A 20596-nucleotide genomic window follows, 5' to 3' on the forward strand; every position below is an offset into this window, starting at 1 on the left:
GGGAGGGAAATTAACAAAGGGGAGGACATGGGGTGGTCCCGGTGGCCCCCTCTTACCTTCTAAATTCAGGATCTGAGGCACCACTGTCAGTTTAAGGAGACTGTGCCAAGCCTTTGATGCCTTGCTTTTACTAATCCTCATCAAGTAGAATGTTAACCTTGCCAGGTGAAAGAATTAATATGTTATGTCCTAATTGAGTAGAACGCTAACCTTTCCAGGTAAGAGAATTAAAACGTGTAGAATGTTAACCTACTGTGTAAGAGAATTAACACGTATATCCTAATCAAGTAGACTGCTAATCTGCCTGGTAACAGAAGTTACGTTCATGAAACTTTAGTCACTTCTCTCTTTCTCTCTCGTTCTCTCTTTCTTTCTCTCTTTCTTTCTTCCTCTCTCTCTGTCTTCCTTCCTTCCTTCCTTTCTCTCTTTCTTTCCTTCTTTCTTTCTTTTCTTTTCTTTCTTTCTTTTCTTTTCTTTCTTTCTTTTCTTTTCTTTCTTTCTTTCTTTCTTTCTTTCTTTCTTTCTTTCTTTCTTTCTTTCTTTCTCTCTCTCTCTCTCTCTCTCTTTCTTTCTTTCTTTCTTTCTTTCTTTCTTTCTTTCTTTCTTTCTTTCTTTCATTTGCAGAGCAGAGAAGAGGAAAAGGACCTTTTTCCCTGAAACATGGATTTGGCATTGTCTCAACATCAGGTACAGTAAGATTTCTTTCCTTCCTTGCCTTTGTGGGCTGACTCACCAGTACTCATGAAAGTCCAGATTGTTCCCAGTGGGTTTGCCTGGAGATCTGACACCAACATCTGAGTAAGACCTCAGGCATCCTTTTCTAACGCATAAAACTCAAAGCTATGAAGTCAGCTTCAAATCCCACTGCAGCCCCGGACATCTGCCCATGAAATATGAAATTCAAGGGCTCTGTGCCTCTTACAACTCTCTCTTGGGGTAACTCGATCTGGTCTGTTTACATAACGAGCTCATTAAAACGATTACAGTTCCCTGGAACATGAACTCAGTTCCACCCACCCACCCTCCTCCTTGCTCCTCAGGGGACTCGAGCTCCTGCCCGCAAAGCAGGCTGCTTTTCTCAGTACATTTCCTTTCTACATTGTTTTCTCTTTTCAGTTAGCCTTGAGGCAGCAGCTCTGTGCCAAGTTCTTGCCAGATGCAATTGGCTTTTTTCTTTCAAGGCTTGGTGTCAGAACACCAGGGGGACTAGTAGAAGGTAGTGGTGGCTGCCCTGGGAAACCAGTTAGGCATGAAAGTTCAGACCCCTGGGGCCAGCAGGTGGGCCAGTGGGTGGACTCGGCCCAAGACGTCACAGTGTTCTTGGACAGAGAGATTCCCATAGCGCTCGCTTGAGTGGGGAGCCTTCAACCAAGTAGCCGGTTGGGACAGCTCCTGCACCCGATTGGGCCAAAGGGTCTTTTTTTGGGTTGTTGTTAGAAATTTATGTATTTTATTTTATATCAAAGGCAACTTTTCTAGTTTTTCTTTTCTTGTTTTCTTCCTTAATGGAGGCACTGGGGATTGAACCCAGGACCTCATGCGTGCCAAGCACGTGCTCTACCACTGAGCTACCCTCTCCCCAGGGGTCTTTTATTGGAAGGTTCTGCTGCCATTATCTCCATTCCAGTGGTGCCAGTCACCTTCTCTTACGGGCTTTTTGCTCCCGTGGAGCTCAGCCCTAAAACAGAAACTTCGGTGGGAGAAACAGAACAAAGAAAGAGATACTGGGATATGTCCTTGGGATGGATGCCACGGTTGTCAGACACAACACATCCTGTTCTAGGACCATGTCCTTGGAACCAAGGAGCCAGCTGCGGGATAGGAGAAAACATCCTGTTTTTCAAACAGCCTGGCGTTTTCTTCCCCAGTACCTCCATTAAAGATAAATTTAAGAACCTAATTACCAACCAGCAACCAAATAAATAAATAAATAAATAAAGGGAGTGGGGACTGAAGCCAGGACCGCGTGCATGCTAAGCACGTGCTCTACCTCTGAGCTCTACCCTCCCCACTTCTTGAATGTTTCTTGAGCAGCGCTGTCCCATAGAAATATAATGTGTGCCACATACGTCATTTCAGAGAAACAGATGGAGTTCATCTGAATCGGATTTTTTATTTAACCAAACACAGATCGAGAATATTATTGTTTCAATACATGATCAATATAAAAATATTGATGAGACATTTTATTTTATTGGTACTGTATTAGTTGCCGGTGGCTGCAGTCACGACCATAAAGTAGTGGGGGGGGTTAAAACAACAGAAAGAGGAGGACCTTCCTCGCCTACTTCAGCTTCTGGGGGCTCCAGGGCTTGTGGGCACATCGCCCCAGTCCCTGCCTCCATCTTCGCCTGGCCTCCTTCTCTCTGTGTCTGAATTTCCCTCTTCTTATGAGGACACCTGTCATTGGACTACCCCAATATGATTTCATCTTAGCTAATTACATCTGCAAAGACCCTATTTCCAAACAAGGTCACATTAACGGGTCACCGGGCATTAGGACTTGGACATACCTTTCTGGAGACACAGTCATCAGTGACCAGCCCCCTCAATTCAGTGTCTTTCTCCTCTGACCTGGGCAGAGCACACACTGTCAAAATTTACCTCTCTGAACCCATGTTTTGGGTGGTCCTGTGTTCACAGTGGTCCTAAGAGATGCTCATATTTTTGATTATGGTAAGTCAGGGCCAAGGGATGACTTTCTCCTGTCCCGCGCTGTATGGTGTCTTAAATGCTTATTTCCAAGCTGTATGTGTGGAGGGGGCATCTCTCTGGGCCCAAGGCAATGTCCTCCATCCCCACCTGGCCACTGCAGTATGGCCCTGGAGAAGGGCCCACGCTTGTCCATTTTTCTGCAGTGACCCATCCGGCGAGGAGACACTCAGCGTGCAGGTCCCCGACTCCATCACCAGCTGGGTGGGTGAAGCAGTGGGTCTGTCCGCCGAGAGGGGCCTGGGCATCGCCGAGCCCACTCTGCTGAAGACCTTCAAGCCCTTCTTTGTAGATTTCACCCTGCCTCACCACGTGGTCCGCGGGGAGCAGGCCAAGGTCCCACTCAACGTCTACAACTACATGGACGCCTGTGCCGAGGTACCGAACTCGCCCTCCGTATACAGCCTTTCCCCGTTCCCTGGGGAAGACGCCAGTGCCCAGGACGGGGAGTCTGCCTGCGCTTAACCTGTTGCTCTAGTGCTTCTAACTCGGCTTTCTTGGGCACACGTTCCTGTGGCCAGTGCTGGGTTGATGATTTTACCTGCGTCATTATCAAGTGCCCACAAGAGCCAAGGAAGGGGAGGCTGTGATGGAATTTTCCCACATGGGAAACTCAGAGAAGCATTGTCATATGTTTGAGGTCCCATACAGAGTGAGTGACCTGTGTTAGAATTAGATGTCTATAGGGTAAGGGGGGCTGGAAGGGCAGGTATAGCTCAGTGGTAGAGCACATGCTTAGCATGCACAGGTCCTGGGTGCAATCCCCAGTGCCTCCATTAAAAAAAAATAAGGTGAAAAAGAAAAAAGAATTAGGTGTCTACAGGGAGCCAGGGAAACCCTGGGAAGGGGGCAGCTTCTCTGAACTTGAGTCTTGAGGCGATGTTTGAACTGGACACTAGACCTGGAAGGGTGTTCTTGGAGAGGGAACAGCACGCATAGGTGACAGAACCAAGAGGCAGCTTGATCGGTCCCAGGAACTGCCTGTAACACAATCTGGCTTGGCTTCAGGGTCTGGCTAGGAAAGCTGGAGAATAGGAGAGGGTTTGTGGAGTAGTCTGAGTGACAGCCACTGTGGCGGGAACTATGGCAGTGGCCACTGGGCAGCCTGGAGGGGACCAAGGAGGACATGTGAGGGGCAAGCTCAGGACATTAGCCAGGAGCAGTGCCCCAAATCCCAGAACCTTTATCATCCATCCATTTTGTGTAGTTCATAAAACTGGGAGCAATAAGATCCCACTTTCAAAAAGCCAGAATAAGTGTAGACCTGGTCCCTAATCACAGGATGGCCCCTGAGGGAGGGTCCCTCCTGAATCTGCAGGCAGGACCCCCAGGTCCCCATTTCAGCTCTGAACACGCGCTGGTGGCTGGCTTCTCACGCGAGAAGAAGGCAGCCCTTTTGGGCAGCAGGTGTGTCTAGGGATGGCCACGTGCCAGTTTTAGGAACATCTCTGCCCCATGTGCCCACCCCAAGGTTCCAGGAAAACAGGCCTATCCAGACCCCTCCACATGGACAGCTGGTTCCGCTCAGGACCCGGAAAATGTGTCTCACTGACACGACGCTTGAGTTTCTTCTTTCCTCCCTAAAAGAACTTTCTGGAAGAATGCTGTCTTTAGGGGGATGGAGAAGCCCCGGATGCAGCCTGCACCAGCCGTTCTCACTGGAGTCTGGCTGGGCCTGCCCTTGGACAGGATTCAGATACTCCGTCACTCTTGCCACTGTAGGTCTTCCTTGTACACACTTATGTGTGTGTTTGATTTAGGTGTGTTGACCCTCTGAGGCCCAGGGATCACTCATGTCTTGTTCAGATCTGTTTCTTTAGCTCCTAACAGGGCACTGGAACCCATTAGGTGCTTCATATGCGGGTTGGACAAATGAAAATGTGGAGCAAAGAACCTATTGTAGATTAAGGGTATAAAGCACACCTGCACACACACACGCACACAGAGACACAGCATGCACATGCACGCACTTGTACACAGCTGTGCTCACACATGTGTGCAGAGACACTAGCCTTCACATGTGTGCCAATGCCATGCCTGCACACATGCACATAGGTGTGCATATAGAGATGCATGTGTGCACAGGACACACATGCACACACATGTGCACACAAAGCTCTGTTGTGACACGGTGGACCTCACTGGTTGGAGAGGGTCAGAGGAAGTGCTCTGCGGGGCCTGCATGTGGAGTGGTCCCTCCTATTCCAGACGGGGCTGGAGAGACAGCCCTTGAATCGACCTTGGTCCCAAGGGGGACCTGTGAGGATGCAGTGGGCTGAGGGAAGGAAGGGGTTCCCGGGACAACAATGAGTAGTTTGTACTGATCAGAAATGGAAAGGGGGCCTCCCAAGGACTGTGGCTTTGGGGGAAGGCTGCCAGGGTGGGCGGAGTGCAGCGGGCGGTGGGGTGTGCTGGGAGGGCTCACAGATTCCAGGGCATCGTGGACACTTGCCACCCTCCCCAGGTGTACGTGAAGATCTCAGTTCCCAAGGGCATCCGATTTGTCGGCCATCCTGGCAAACGCCATCTGACTAAGAAGACGTGTGTGGCCCCTGGGGAGACCGAGCCCACCTGGGTGGTTCTGTCTTTCAGCGACCTGGGGCTCAGCAACATCACAGGTGAGAGCCACGTGCTGCTTCCAGCATCTCCCCTCTCCAGGCCACCCAGGGCTCCAGGCACTGAAGCCAGGCACAGGTGAGGGGTCAGTGGGGCAGAAGGCGAGGTTGAGGAATGGGACAGCCACTGGGGAAACAGTTGAGAGGGAATGATCAGGAGGTAGGGGGCTTCATCTGAGGGAAACTGGGCTCTTAAGGTGCCAAACCAGTGTTGTACACATGTGCACGCGTATGTGTGCATGCACACCTGGGACAAGGGTGGGAACAGAATAGTGCTGGGGGGAACCTGTTCTGAGAGTCAGCACTGAGTACTCAAATCTCCACAGCCAAAGCCCTGGCTTACAGAGAAACTAGCTGCTGCCGGGATGGGAAGTCCGTCAGATCCCCAGAGGAGAATTACACCGACAGAAGGGTCCCCATCGGGAGGGATCACGTCCAGCGCAGTGTGGTGGTGGAGGTAAGCCTGTGTCCTCACCTGAGGCGCTTGGCCAGGGCCTGACTCCCTCAGTGGTGAAGTGGGGGCTGGAGTGTGTGGTCCCTGTCCAAGCCAGGACCAGGGCAGCCCCCACGGGTCCTGCTCTGGGGCTTGGGGCAGGCGATGAGGCATCCCCTTTGGAGGACCGTGACATCCAGCACCTCTCCCAGGAGCAGAGCAGGCTTTGATGGAGTGGCCTGGGACTCACAAGGGCTGCCGGGAAGTGCCCTCCTGACCCCCAGATTGACCATCTTGGAGAGTGGCGTTCCTCTGTCTCTGGAGTCCCCATTTGTCATAGGCAATTGTAGGGACTGTGACCTGGCATTTGGAGGGTTGTCCCTATGCAGGAAGTTGGCAGAGCCTCCAGCAGAGAAGCCCAGACCACACACACCCCGCCCCCACCCCCATGCTGTGTATCTGGGGTCTGCCATTTGTGCACGGGGCTCAGCGAGTGTCTTGTTATTCCAACCCTGGTTCGTAAGACAGGGGTCCTCACGCTCACCCCACAATGTGGGGAGGGCCAGAGGATGCACACGGCACCTCATAGTGCTAGGCTTTTAATAGCAATGGTGCCCTCTCTGGGGCTGCTCAGATGCATCTGAGCCCAGAGCTCTGGTAAGACTCCCATTCAGGGCTGCATGGAGAGCACGCAGCAGCCCCCTCCGTGATCTCCTCGCAGTGGCTCTGAGCATCTGCCCCTCCCCAGCGGCCCAGCTGCAAACAGCTGCGCTCGCTCCCAGTGTGGTCCTGGTGTTGCTGAACACAAATGGTTTCCATCAGCGCCTGGAGTCACACACTCGCTGGGTGGATCTCCTGGAGGTGTATGGGTCATCGCTGCTGCTTTGTTGACATGACGTGATGGAGTCCTCTGGGACAAGTGTGTCATCGAATGAGGCATGCGATCTCCGTGAGCCAGCAGGATGGGATGCGCAACAGGAAACGCAGAGACCCCTGATGACCCTTTGCTCAGCGTGAGCACGCTCCCTGGGCCACAGCCTGCCCTCCCTCGGCCCGAGGAGGAGGCAGCGAGCCCCTGGAGCGGCCAGCCCAGTCGGGAGGCCTGGAGCTCCTGCCTCCTTCCTCTTCAGGAGGAATTTCTAAATGTGCAGAGAGGAATTCTGTCCCCAAGCCTTTCCTCCAGTTGACACTGCTCCGCAGTGTCCTACGTCTGCAGCACCCGCTGGTCCAGCTTTGTGCAGACAGCTCTGGGAGACAGGTGGTATGATTGAGGCATCAGAAGACTTGACATATCAATACTGAAAAATGGAGCATGGATTAGAAAAATGGATTTATGGAACAAGAGGCATTGGTTGTGTGGTTTGATAAAGCAGCCAAACACTCCTCCCACCTCGTCCCACTGCAGAACTCTGGGTGCGTGGTTTGCTCACTCCATCAGTTATTCTGTGGACCCTCCTGAGATGCCGCACGCCCCCTGCTGGTCAGGAGGCTGAATACACCAGAAAAGCCACTCCCGAGAGACACTTGGTAGGGAAGCAGGTGACCAGTGAGCCATCATGGGTGCTGTATCTGGCAGAGGAGAGATCAACACCATTCCATCCGGCTCACCTGCTATCCCAGGGGGCTGTGACCTTCTGCACTTCCACTGGAAGGCTAAGAGCCTTCGATCACCCCAGTGTGTCTCAGTAAATTTCACAGGAGTGAGGAGGAGGCCAGCATAGTTCAGACCTGTGAGGAAACCCTGATGGGCACCACAAGAGTGAGGGGAGGTCTGGCTTCTTGGCTGGAGTTGGGCTCTGGAGCCCTGGGTTCAAACAGGGACTGCTGGATGGTTAGATGAGAATGTGCATGGAAGGCATCTCCTCAGTGCCTGGCCAAAGTGCTAACAAAATGGGACCTGCGGTCATCCAGGCATTTATAACGGTCAACTGGGGGATCCTGGGTATAAGCCAGGGATACTCTTTCCATTTTAGGAAATGTCCACCAGCAGATGAATAGATAAATGTGATACAGGGGGATACAGCTCCCTAGTACGGCGGAATATTACTCAGCCCTAAAAAGGAATGAAGCACTGACACACGCTACAGCATGGATGAACCTTGAAAACATCATGCTAAGTGAAAGAAGCCAGATGCAAAAGGTCACATTGTGCATGATCTCACTTATACGAAACGTCCAGAACAGGCAAATCCATAGAACAGACAGGAATGAAGCACTGGTATGGGCTACGAGGTTGCAGAAAAGTCCTTGCCGAGGGAGTAATAGTGGCATCACACAGGGACCATGTTTTGGGACCTGGCCAGGAACCAGCTTGAGCACAGAGGTGAAGGAGTTAGAATCTGGGGTCAGCTAAAACCCAGGGCAGCGTGGAGGAGAGAGCTGGCACTAGGGCCCCCTGTAAACTGAGCCTGAGGAGGAGACAGAGTTGAGCAGCCACAAGCAGCCCCATTGGCTGCTTCGGAGGCCATGCTGAGGCTGGGAGGGGTGTGTGTGTCCAGGAGGTCCTGATTGGTCAGTCAGAGCAAGGGGGTGTGCTCACTGCCCAAAGGAGGGCTCAGATTCTGTCTCTATGGATTTGCCTGCTCTGGACATTTCTTCTAAATGGAATCATACACTGTGTGGCCTTTCCTGTCTGGCTTCTTTCACGTAGCCAGATGTTTTGGGGGTCCATTTACGTTGTAGCATGTATCAATGCTTCATTCTTTTTTGAGATTGTGTAATATTCCGCCATCTGGGTGTACCACATTTTGCTTGTCTGTTCATCCGTTGACAGATATCTGAGTTATGAATCATTTTTATGATTGATAGCTATCAAAAGCCACCATGGACTTCCAGTGGCCAAGCCCTAGCCCATGACCCAAACCCTTTTCCAAAGAGGGGCTGAGCTGGAGGTCAATGGGAGCCAGTGCTGAGCCCTATGCAAAGCCTCAGGGACTCACCCTGGAGCTTGTAGCTGAGCAAGTGGCTTCTGGGCGCCACATCCGCCCTGCTGGGCACGAGATGATATCACGGCTGATGGAACTCAGCATCATCGGAAAGGGTGTGCTTGGCCTCTTGGTGCCAATCATGGCCAGTTTTGCTAAAGGTCTGCCAGTGAGGTGCCCAGTGTGGGTGTCAGGTGGCTTGTGTGGGTGAGGCGGGACCCTGGTGCAGGCCCCCGGGCGGGGCAGTGGATTGACAGCAGGAAGTGGACATGATCCAGACAGGTGCCTCTTGGACTCATCAGTACAAACCCAGGATGGACAATGCCCTTCTTTGCAGCTTCAACAGAGGACGAGGGGGCTGGAGGGCATGGGAGAAAGGGGATGAGAAAATATAACAAAAGCTAACTGTTCAGTAGCACTGAGAAGACGCCAGGCCATGTCTGAAGTATACCTGAGGTTGGTGCCTTCACCACCCCCGTCTTAGAGATGATAAACAGAGGCCCAGAGAGGTTAAGTGAGTGGCCCTGGATCATCCAGCAAAGGGTGACTGTACGCATCAGAATTCTCCAGAGATACAGCCAATAGGACATACCTCTGTCTCTAGGAAGAGATGTATTGTAAGGAATTGGCTTCCTTGATCATGAAGGCTGAGAAGTCCCGCAGTCGGCTGCTTGCAAACTAGAAACCCAGGAAAGCTGGCAGTCATTTGAAGGCCCAAGAGCCAGGAGCACCGAGGGCAGAGAAGGTTGGTGTCCCAGCTCAAACTGCCCGGCAGAGAGAGAATTCAGCCGTCCTCCACCTTTTGTTCAGGCCCTCAGTGGAGTGGATGGGACCCTCCCACACTGGGGATGGTCACCTGCATCACTGTTCAAATGCTGACCTCTGTTGAAGATACCCTCATAGGCACACCCAGAAGTAACATTTGATCAGCTATCTGGGCATCCAGTGGTTCACTCATGTTTTACAGATAAAATGAACCATCACAGTGGGGGAAGTGGGGACCCTAGGAGGCTGCCTGGCTGCTGGGACAAGGCATTAACCCTTTCGGGTGTTACTTCAGGACAGGTGGTCCCAGCTCACCAGTTTGTTGCTGCTGCTAAAGGAGGCCTGGAAATGCGAGAGCCCCACAGGGGCTTGCTGTTCAGATGAACCCCAAAAGGCGTATGGGGTTAAATTCTGGATGCCCCCTTTTGAGAGAACAAGCCAGCTACCTTCTATTATTTGGAGGATGTCATAGAAGGGGCAGAAGCAAGAGCATGATGGGCAGGAGACGAGGGATGCGTCAGAGAGTGGGACACAGGCCCCATCCTTGGCAGACACTGGTGTCCCCTTCTCAGTGTTCTTGGACATGTCATGGTGTTCGCTGCCCAGAGGGAGAAGCCAGATTGGGAGCTGGGAGGAAGAGGTAGCCAGGAGGACAGTGTTGGGGTGCAGGAAGCATGATAAATTTAGGAGCAGTTGGTGAGTTTGGCTAGAGCCCCGGGGAGGGGAATGAGCCTTTGTTTCCCTCCCTGGGCTCAGGACGTAGGTGACCTGGTCCATCTTTGTGTACCTGTGCTCTTGGCATCACTTTGCAGGGTCCAAACTCAGAGCTGCTGCTGTGGGAGGATGGCCACCCTTTTGTGCTCACTGTCTGCCCCCCCCAGCACTCGGTTCTCCCCATTCCTCTGTTTCAGCCTGAAGGAGCCCCCCGATCGTACACATACAGCGCTTTCTTCTGTCCCAATGGTGAGTCCCTGTGCCTGCCCTGCTGAAGACTTTGGCCCTTACCCTTGCACTGTTGAAGCTCTCTTGCTGTTAAATGAGCACTCGCCTTCCCTGGGGGCTGAGGACACAGCAGCAAAGCACTGAGATATCCCAGCTGGGGACAACCGTAAGCCAGAGTGAGGACTGGGCATTTGCAGGAAGTAAGCATAAATGATGGTAGACCACAGGCGCCAATGAGAAAGGAAACCGTAGTTAGGGGTAGGGCTGTCCTTCAGGCCCCAGGTGAGGAGCCCAGGGTCTGGGGAAGGGAGATCTTAGAGTCATATCAGGGGAAAGCTGTGGGAATGAGGATGACCCAGAACCTGGGGGCAGCAGAGGGGGATGTGGGAAATTAAGGTGGGTTCTGGAAAGTGTGAGATCTGGGATCCATCTTGATCTCCTGAAATCAACATTATACCTTCATCATCTGTGAACAGGAAATGGGTACAGAGAGTGCCCAGTGGGAGGAGTGGTCAGATAAGGGCCCATCCATGCCTCTGACTTGGTGCGGTCAGGGCAGTGCTGGGTGGAACACGAGCCTCAGCTGCCTGTGGGAGGGTCTGCCCCTCTCCCATCCAGCCCCTCCCCAAGGAACCCAACAGCTTGGAGCTTGGGCTGTGCCTGGCATTGGGCAGTCATGTGGCAGGTTTTGCCAAGAGGCAGAGCTGAAGATGTGAGCTGGAGTCCCAGGTGTACCACCTCCCTGTTCTCAAGGCATTCAGCATTGCAGGTCCCCTGACCCATAGCACACACTGGACTCAGGCTCCCTCTTGACATCCCCTGCCCCCGTTTCAGTAAATAGCTCACATATATGCTGAAATGATTTTTGACGACAGTGCACAAGCAGTTCAGTGGAGGACAGAGAACCTTTTCAGCAAATGATGCTGCAGCAATTGGACAACCATTGGCAAAAGCATGAAATTTGACCGAAAGATCACACCTTATACAAAAATTAACTCAACATCAAGCATGAACTTATGTGTAAAACTATAAAACTTTTACAGAAAAAATATGGGAGAAATCTTTGGAGTCTAGGGCTAAGTAAAGAATTCTTAGACATGATACCAAAAGTATTTACTGAACCATAGAAGGAGACATTGATAAATGGACCTCTTCAAAATGAAAAATGTTTGCTTTGTGAAAGATGCTCTTAAGGGGAGGAAATGTTTCCAAATCCAGCTCTAACAAAGGACTGGTATCTAGAATATATAAAGAGCTCTCAAAATTCAACAGTAAATAAAAACAATCCAGTCAGAAAATGAGCAAAAGAAATAAACAGTTCACCAAAGACGATGTAGAAAATAGTCAGAATCATAGAGACAGAAAGTAGAATGGTGATTGTCAGGCGCTGGGAAGAGGGGGCAATGGAGATTTATTATTTAATGGGTATAAAACTTACTTCAGTTTTAGAAGATGAAAATAGCTTCTGAGATGGATGGTGGTGATGTTTATTTATACAATGTGAATATATTTAATGCTACCAAACGGTACACTTAAAGATGGTTAAGGTGGCAAATTTTGTGTTACATGTATTTTACCACAATTTTAAAAATTGAGAAAAAGGGAATATCTATGTATGAGAGAAAATTTAGAAGGATAGAAAGAAGAAAACTTTCTCTTCTGGTTCTTATCCAAAGATGACCTCTTTTGACATTGTGCTGTATTCGCTTTTGTAGGACTCATTATTGTTTGTTTAGCATACCCGTGACTCCTGAGCTATATAATTTTATATCCTGCCTTTTTCGCTTAACACATCATGAGCACATTTCTTTGTTATTGTGAAGTCTTTACAAATGGCATTTCAAAATAGCTTCAGTATGTTCCATCACATCACTGTTCCGTAATTCGATTATTATGGAACATTTTGAAACATTATTAGACATCTATGTGTTGTTTCCATTTTTTATATCCTAATCAACAGTAGGCTGAATAAATTTGTATTCAAAGTGAGGTCAGTAACATCACTGAGATATAACTGACATACAATAAATTGGACATATTTTAAGTGTAGTTTGATAAGCATTGGTGCACATGTACATCTGTGAAGCCATCACCACAATTAAGATAATAGAGATGACATTAACCCTACAGTCACATGCCTTTGAAATTCCTTACCCTTGTTCACTTTTGTCGCTAAGGAACCGCTGATCTGCTTTCTGTCTCTATAAATTATTTTTGCATTTTCTAGAATTTTGTATAAATGGAATCATACAGAATATTTTCTCTTTGGCTTCTTCCACTCAGCATAATAATTATGAGATTCAGCCATGTTGTGTGTATCAATAACTTAGTCATTTTAAGGGCTGAGTAGGATTCCACTGGATGGATGTATCACACTTTGTTTATCCATTCACCTGTTGATGGACATTCGACTTATTTCCAGTTTGGGGTTATTTCAGATAAGTTTTCTATGAATATTTGTGCACAAGTCTTTGTATGGGTAATATGTCTTCCTTTCTCTTGAGTTAATCCCTAGGAGTGGAATTGCTACTCATATAGGAGGTATGTGTTTAACTCTTTAAGAAACTGTCAAATTGTTTCCCAAAGTTGTAGTACCATTTTGCTTTCCCACCAACACTAGATGAGAGTCAGTTCTGCCTCAGCCTTACCAGCACTTAGTATTGTCTGTTTAATTTTAGCCATCCTGGTAGGTGTCCAGTGGTATCTCATTGTGGTTTTAATTTGCATTTCCATAAAGACTAATGATGTTAGGCATCTTTTTATATGCTTAGCCTTTATTAGTATGTCTTTTTGGTGAAGTGTCTGATCTTTTAATCTTTTTAAAAATTAAGTTGTTTGGAATGAGTTTTGAGAGTTTAAAAAAATTATATTCTGGATACAATTCCTTTATCAGATAAATGCTTTGCAAAGGCATCTCTCCTAGTCTGTGGCTTGTCTTGTCATTCACTTAATAGTGTCTTTCAAAGAGCAGAAGTTTTTCATTTTAATGAAGCCCAGCTTATCACCTTTTTCTTTTATGGGTTATTTTTTGTTGTTGTATCTCAGAAATCTTTGCCACACCCTATGTTTTCTTTGCAAAGTTTTATGGTTTTAGGGTTAACATTTATGAAATGGCTATGATCCATTTCGAGTTAATTCCTGAAGCCCGTGCAGCATATGGATTAGAGCTTTTTTTTCTGCACCTGGAGACCCAGTTGTTCTTGCCATTTTTGAAAAGACTTTCCTTTTCCTATCGAATTGCCTTTGCACTTTTGTTGAAAATCAGTTGCTCATACTATTTGAACTGGGTCCATTTCTGGACTCCCTGTTCTGTTCCATTGAGCAATTTATATATGTTGGCACCAATGCTACACTCTCATGATTGCGATAGCTTTAGAGTAAGTTTCAGTGTCAGATGGTGTGAGTCCTTCAACTTGGTTTTTCTTTATCAAAGTTGTTTTGGTTCTTCTAGGTCCTTTGAGATTTTATGTAAATCAGCTTTACAGTTTCTTCAAAAGACCCTGCTGGGATTTTGAATGGAATAGCATCAAATCTATAGATCACTTTGGGCCATAATGAACATCTTTACGATACTGTCTTCTGACCCACAAACACGGTCTCACTCTCCATTGATTGGAGGCTTTAGTTTCAGCAGTGTTTTGCAGTTTCCAGAGTATAGGTCTTGCAGATCTTTTGTAGGATTTTTCCCTGGGAGCAGGTCATCTTTTGCATGCTGTTGGCAAAGGTGTCATTAAGCCAGGTCCGTCCCACCATGCCTCCCGTAGCTGCATGCGGAGCTACTGTGAGACCAGCCCCCTGAGATCTCACGCTCAGCTCTGGCCACAGGCAGGGGGAAGTGGGATGCCTCAGTGTCCCCTCAACACCTCTTCTCCTTCCCTCCATCCAGAGAGAGTCCACATCTCCACACCCAACAAGTACGAGTTCCAGTATGTGCAGCGGCCGCTGCGCCTCACCCGTTTTGACGTGGCCGTGCGAGCCCACAACGACGCCCGCGTGGCCTTGTCCCCAGGGCCCCAGGACACGGCGGGCATGATCGAGATCGTTCTGGGGGGGCACCAGAACACCAGGTCCTGGATCTCCACCAGCAAGATGGGTGAGCCCGTGGCCAGCACACACACAGCCAAGATCCTCTCCTGGGATGAATTCAGAACATTCTGGATCAGCTGGCACAGCGGGCTCATCCAGGCATGGCTGGGCTGGCCTGGGGTGGGCACGGGAACCTGCTGGTCTTCTGGCATTTGCTGCTTCCTGCTCTGTGTCCGCCAGTGATGTGATGGGGGTGGGGAGGAGGGGGGGAAACATAAACCACCCCCTCAATTTGCTCACAGTCTGCTTAGAGTCACATAAAAAAAAAATGTAGTAAGATCTGTGGCAGAGGAAGTGCCCAGGAATCCGGGAGCTGAAGAGTGGTGAGAGATCGGGAGAAAGTGGGTATGAGCAGGTGGAATGGGGGCTGTGGACACTTTCTGAACCAAGTAAAGGGGACAGAAAAGAAGCAGCTGGCACAGCTTCCCAGAGAAGGACATAGCCCAATGGGGTTTTGAAGTATGAATAGGAGTTCATACATTCATTCAGGCAAAATGAAGCAGAGAATGTTTCAGGCAGAAGGAACTGCACATTCAAATATCCAAAGGTTCCATGGGGCCCAGAGACTAGAGCCTGCAGATACCCTGCTTGTGTCTCTGCTTAATGAACAGTGTGGTATCTAGTTTCTCTCATCTCTGACTCCGTGAGAACCCCACCCCATCCCATGAGCATAGCCAAGGCCTCTGACCATGTCTGAGCACAGCTTCATGCTTCCTGCCAGAGCCCAGCAACCTTGGCCTCTTTCTCCAGGTTGGCCATGGTCCAGAGCCATCCAATGAGTCTGTCATCATGGCCTGGACCCTCCCCAGGCCACCAGAAGTCCAATTCATCGGTTTCTCCACTGGCTGGGGTTCTGTGGGCGAGTTCCGCATCTGGAGGAAGGTGGAGGCAGATGAGAGCTACAGCGAAGCCTTCACCCTGGGGGTCCCGCACAGCGCCATTCCTGGGTCTGAGCGTGCGGCCGCTTCCATCATAGGTGCGTCTGCCTCGCAGCCTAACTTGGGGAGGATGGGAGCAAGAGCCCAGGCCGAGGAGCAAGTGTCCTTTCCAGACTTTGCTGGGGATCTGTGCTGCTGGGGCCTCCAGCTACACATCTACTCACCTGACAAGCAGCTTCTAGTCCTCCTCTGTGCTGGGTGCTGGGTGCTGGGGCCAGACTCAGAGATGACCTCAGACTTGCCCTGGAGGGGCTCCTAGTCTAGCTGAGAAGGCAGGTCCTTGCCCTTATGTGGGGCAACGCTGAGGGATGGGGGTGGACTGTATGAGGGCAGTGGGTCTGGGGTGATGTGCATGAAGTTGAAAGGTCAGGTGAAGTTAGCTAGGTATAGAGTGGAGGGAGGGAGTCTTGGAGGTCCAAGTGAGAGGGGCAGCACTTAGAGCATTTGCAGAAACAAAGGTAAGAGGCTGTGACCATGGTTCTCGTGGGCTGTGGATTGTCTTCTGCAGCCCAGACATGGGAGTGAAAAGTGGGGAGTGTGTGATCCATCTAGTGCTGGGAATTGGGAGGATGGGGAGAGGGTGAGAAGTCAGGGGGAGACAGACAGATCTGAATGAGGGGGTCTTGGGTCTCTCTGGGGCCTGGTCAGGTTGTTGTTGGTGACCAGATCAGAGGATGTTGGAATTTATTGTTTCTGAGGAATGAGATCAAGTCCAATGTGGCCTTGGGGGCGAGTGGCACAGATGGAGGTGAGGGGCATAGGGGAGAAGGCAGATGGACAGAGATGGAGAGGAGGTAAAGGCAGGGACCCATGTGCCAGTCAGTGCCTTCAGCACAGTGGGATGGAAGGGTGGAGAAGCTGGAAAACCCAGGGGAGGGTGATGAGAAAGTAGCCAGTCAGGCCCCATCACAGGAGGAAGCTTCAGGAGCAGTGGCAGCCTCAGTGGGGCAGGAGGAAAGGCCAAGGAAGGAAGGGAGGGGCAATCAGGGGGCAACAGGGATTCCAGAGGGCCCACTGGCCATGCCCATTGGGGCAGAAACGCCAAGGAGAGGGAGACAGTTCTGAAGGGATGAGAGCACAACAGAATAGAAATAAGAGGGGAAAAAAGAACTTTAAAAAATGTACCAATGCCACACATCTATGAAAACTTTTATTAAAAATCTAAATACTCATGGTTAAAGAGAAAATCACATTTCACATTACAAGTTAGAAAAAATACTTAGAATGGAACCGCATGGCTGGATTGACATCTTAACATTTGTGGAATGCAGCCAAAGGTGTACTAGGAGGGGAAATGAATAGCCTTAATCACACCCGTTTAAAAAACCAGACAGGAAAAAGCATTTAACAGAATGAAAAGACAGAGAAGGAACACCCGAGTTAAAACTAAAGAACACAGAAGGAGGCTTGTAGGAGAGGGCCAGCAGGTATCCACCAAAGCCAGGAGATCAGGCAGGCTGGGGGTGCAAGGGTGCAGCCCAGTCTCAAAGGCAGCACCCACCAGTCAGAGGGCGATGGGTCGGTGTTAGGCCATAGGTGGGCTCCCACCTCCCACTCCCTAGGATAGCCAGGGCACCGGGAGGCGCCAGCCCCCAGCCCAGGGTTCTTTTCCTTCCCACCAGGAGATGTCATGGGGCCAACCTTGAACCACCTCAGCAACCTCCTGAGGCTGCCCTTTGGTTGCGGAGAGCAAAACATGATCCACTTTGCACCCAACGTCTTTGTTCTGAAGTATCTTCAGAAAACCCGACAGCTCAGCCCTGAAGTGGAGAGGGAGACCACTGATTACCTGGTGCAAGGTACTGGGGGGAACTGCCTGGGTGGAGGGTGTGGGGAGACAGGCAGCCTTGACTGGGCTGGGGGCAGCCCACATGCCAGAGGTGGTGGATGGGGAAGAAGGAAGGAAGTGGGTGATAGAGGCCACTCTGGGTGGATCTGTCACTGTCAGCAGGAGCCTGGCACCTGTACCTGTTAGGAAAACACCCTGAGTGGTGGTAATCAGCCGTGGAGAGAGAAACAGCATCTTTTAAAAACGTAGATTTTTTTTTTTGGAACGACAAGAGCAATATAATAGCATTATTTAAAAAAAAAACAAACAAACTTGGAAAAGAAAAAAATTTCCGATAAGTTCCCTGTCGTTGCTGGCTCTGGGTTTCCTCTTCTGCCCTCCAAGAGCACAGATGAGCTTTGCCATCCTTGGTATCTTACAGCATAGCATCCTATGGCATGCCCTGTGTGTATAAGATTCGTCCACCGGGCTGTGGGGAGCTGTGGTCCACTCACCTCCATTGCTGTGTGGAGGGACCACAGTCAGCGTGTCTGCTGTGGATTTTAGATCAGTTTCAATTCAGGGCTTTTAGAATGGTGTTGCCGTTAATTGTCTTGTTTGTGTACTTGGTGGAAACGTCCAAATTTCTGTGGGGTGACTTTGCTGGGTCTCAGGAGGTATTCAGTTCATAATCACTTTTGGGGCCACACTGTCCGTCATATGCATTGATGGAGCACAACATATTGAACTCTCCACTTGGACATCTTGGGGTGTTTCTAGTTCTCTTTTCCCTAAGTAATGCAGCACTGAACAGCTTCAGAAATAAATAACACAGCGCTGAACATCTTCTGTTGCCATGAATCAGGTCCCTAGGGTAGGAGACAGCCCTGTGTTGGGGGACACAGCCTCTGAGTGCCCTGGCCCACCCCTTCTGCACATCTAGGCCCCAGAGGGAGGGGGAAAGGCGGGGAAGCTGGAGGTGGAGCCTCATCTCTGTCTCAGATTCCCACTCTGTGTCCCCAGGTAGGGCCTGCTCTACTCAGCGCCTTGGTTTCCTATCTGCGTAACAAGGGCATTAAGTCAGTCGATCTCAAGGTCCTGGGGTCTCCTGGGGTCTCCTTCTAGCCTTGGGCTGGAGCTGAAGTGAAAGGGAAGCATTGAGGGGGCAGGACCTGGCTCTGAAGCTGGCATCCACCTCGTGCCAGGCACATGCAGCTCTCCCAAGGCCCTCCCAGCAGCCCCCGCACTAATGGTCCTTGTCTCCCAGATGAGCAAGTGAGGCTCCTAGAAGGGAATAGGCCCAGGACCACAGAGGGGCAAGAGATGGGGGCATCTCAGACCCCAGGGTCCCCTGGGTTGGAGTGTGAGGGGCAGCCTGAGCACTTGACCCAGCCAGAGGGAGATGATCTTGGAGATTTCTGCCATTGAGAAGGACCCGCATGTACCTGGCTCAGATGATGCTGGGCCCCTCTCCGATGGGGAAACTGAGGCAGATGAGCACCTCGATTCCTGAGGCGAGTGTGGGGTCCTTTCCCCCTGACCCATTAAGGTTTCTATAGTTAATATGCTCCAAAGGCAGTCCTGCTGTCAAGAACCATCCATCCTCATGGATGAGAAAAGGATAAAACTCATGATGAGGAATGTACGACTCTCAGGTGGGGAAGCGGAAGGGTATAGCTCAGTGGTAGAGTGCCTGCCTAGCATGCACAAGGTCCTGGGTTCAATCCCCAGTACCTCCGTTAAATAAAGAAATAAATAAACCTAACTACTCCCCCCACAAAACAAAACAAAACAAAACAAAAAAAAGGAACATACAGGTCTTAGATGGAAAGTCAGGGGTTGCCACAGGCTGGAGATCTGGCCTCAGGAAGGCTGACCACCAACTGCTGGGAGCCCCAAGTCCACGTAGTGGGGGTGGGGTAGGAGTCGGGACAGGGTGGGACTCAGGTTGGTGTGTTGTGAGGGTCCGGGGTTGCCCAGGGCCAGGCACACCTCAGTGAACCCCTCTGGGTTCAGATCCTTAAATGCCACCCAGAGTGTAATGACCTGTACTGGTGAGCAGCAGCCACCCCCGCTCCCACTCCCTGACAGCCAGACCTCATGTCCATCAGCCAGTTGGCGTTTCACACCCGACAAGCCCGCAGTCAACCCTCACCTCGTTTCCTGCCAGACCAGCTGGCATTAGTGTCCTGGGGCTGTAACAAGGTGCCATGAACTGGGTGGCTTTGAACAGCAGGAATTCATCACCTCACTGTTCCGGAGGCTGGAGTTCCGAAGTCACCTGGCAGCATGGCTGAGTCCGTCTGGAGGCTCTGAAGCAGAATCTGTCCTGGTGGAATTCTGGTGGCTCTGGCGGCTTTTTTGGCTTGTTTTTGGATTTCTGGCTTGTGGACAGATCACCACACTCTCTGCCACCGTCTTCACAAGCCGTTTTGTGTCTGTGTGTTTCCCTTTCTTTTCTCTGAGAAGGACACCAGTTGTTGGTTTTAGGGGCCAGCCTAACCCAGGAATATAATTCCATCTGCAAAGACCCTGACTCCCAATAAGGTCACATTTAAAATTTTGTTTTCTCTTTTTTAATATATATTTATTTGTATTTTTATTTTGTTTACTTATTTTTTAATTTTTCGTTTTAACGGAGGCACTGGGGATTGAACCCAGGACCTTGTGCATGCCAAGCACACACTTTACCACTGAGCTATCCCCACCATGCCTCTAATAGGGTCACATTTTGAGGTTCCAGGTGGACATGAATTTGGGAGGATGCTGTCTACCCAGTTCGGTTCCTGCCTCTCCCCACCCCCATGGGCGCAGCTTTGTCCTTCCAGCGGATTGGGTGTCAAACCTCGGTGCCCTCTACATCCTTCTTCCTTTCCTTCGCATCTTGTTCGGATAAGGCAGCTCTGCAGAACCGCTCCCCGCCACCCAGTCCAAGCCCGTCATCATGCTCACTCAGACTGTCCCCACCTCCCCAGTTTCTCTGCTTCCTCTCTGGACCCTGCAGTCCACCCACTACATATGTCCCCTCACACCCCTCCCCTGCTCCCCTCACCCCTGACTCAGACCTCCTTCTCTCCTCACTGGGAGACCAACCACCCCCCCCCAAGCCTTGGTGGCCCACCTGGCCTCCCTCCCTCTCGTCCCCCGCCTTGCTCCCCTGCCCCAGCCGCTCTGGCACCTTCTGTGTTCCGAGCACACCAAGCTCTGGCACCAGCGGATGGAGCAACACCCCCTCCCAACCCCAGCCCCGGTGGGGCAGAGTGCACTCCCTGGAGATGGTACATTTCATTGACCCCCCCACCCCACCCCTCAGGGATGACTGAGGGCCAGCGTGTTAACAGGAGTCACGTAGGGGCAGTATCAAGAAACAAGAGGGGAATAAAGTAGAGGTTTCAGTCACCCCAGATGTGGGT

The 20596-nt window shown here is 50.6% G+C and overlaps 1 protein-coding gene across 3 annotated transcripts in view; it reads left to right on the forward strand.

The window, feature by feature from the left end:
• Positions 1-20596, forward strand: part of CPAMD8 (C3 and PZP like alpha-2-macroglobulin domain containing 8) — a 76192-nt gene that overhangs the window by 36163 nt on the left and 19433 nt on the right. For 2 of the 3 annotated variants that reach the window (XR_012063159.1, XM_072947437.1), the window contains exons 19-26: positions 625-687; positions 2859-3090; positions 5177-5330; positions 5654-5784; positions 10361-10412; positions 14278-14576; positions 15228-15453; positions 17038-17214. Coding sequence is in view for 2 of the 3 variants with exons in the window: in XM_072947437.1 (XP_072803538.1) it covers positions 625-687; positions 2859-3090; positions 5177-5330; positions 5654-5784; positions 10361-10412; positions 14278-14576; positions 15228-15453; positions 17038-17214 (1334 nt within the window). In the remaining variant the exon portion in view is untranslated. The remainder of the gene's footprint in view (positions 1-624; positions 688-2858; positions 3091-5176; positions 5331-5653; positions 5785-10360; positions 10413-14277; positions 14577-15227; positions 15454-17037; positions 17215-20596) is intronic. The other variant, XM_072947438.1, reaches the window with a different exon arrangement.

This window comes from Vicugna pacos, chromosome 22 (genome assembly GCF_048564905.1).
Source record: "Vicugna pacos chromosome 22, VicPac4, whole genome shotgun sequence".
In the NCBI taxonomy this organism is placed as follows: domain Eukaryota; kingdom Metazoa; phylum Chordata; class Mammalia; order Artiodactyla; family Camelidae; genus Vicugna; species Vicugna pacos.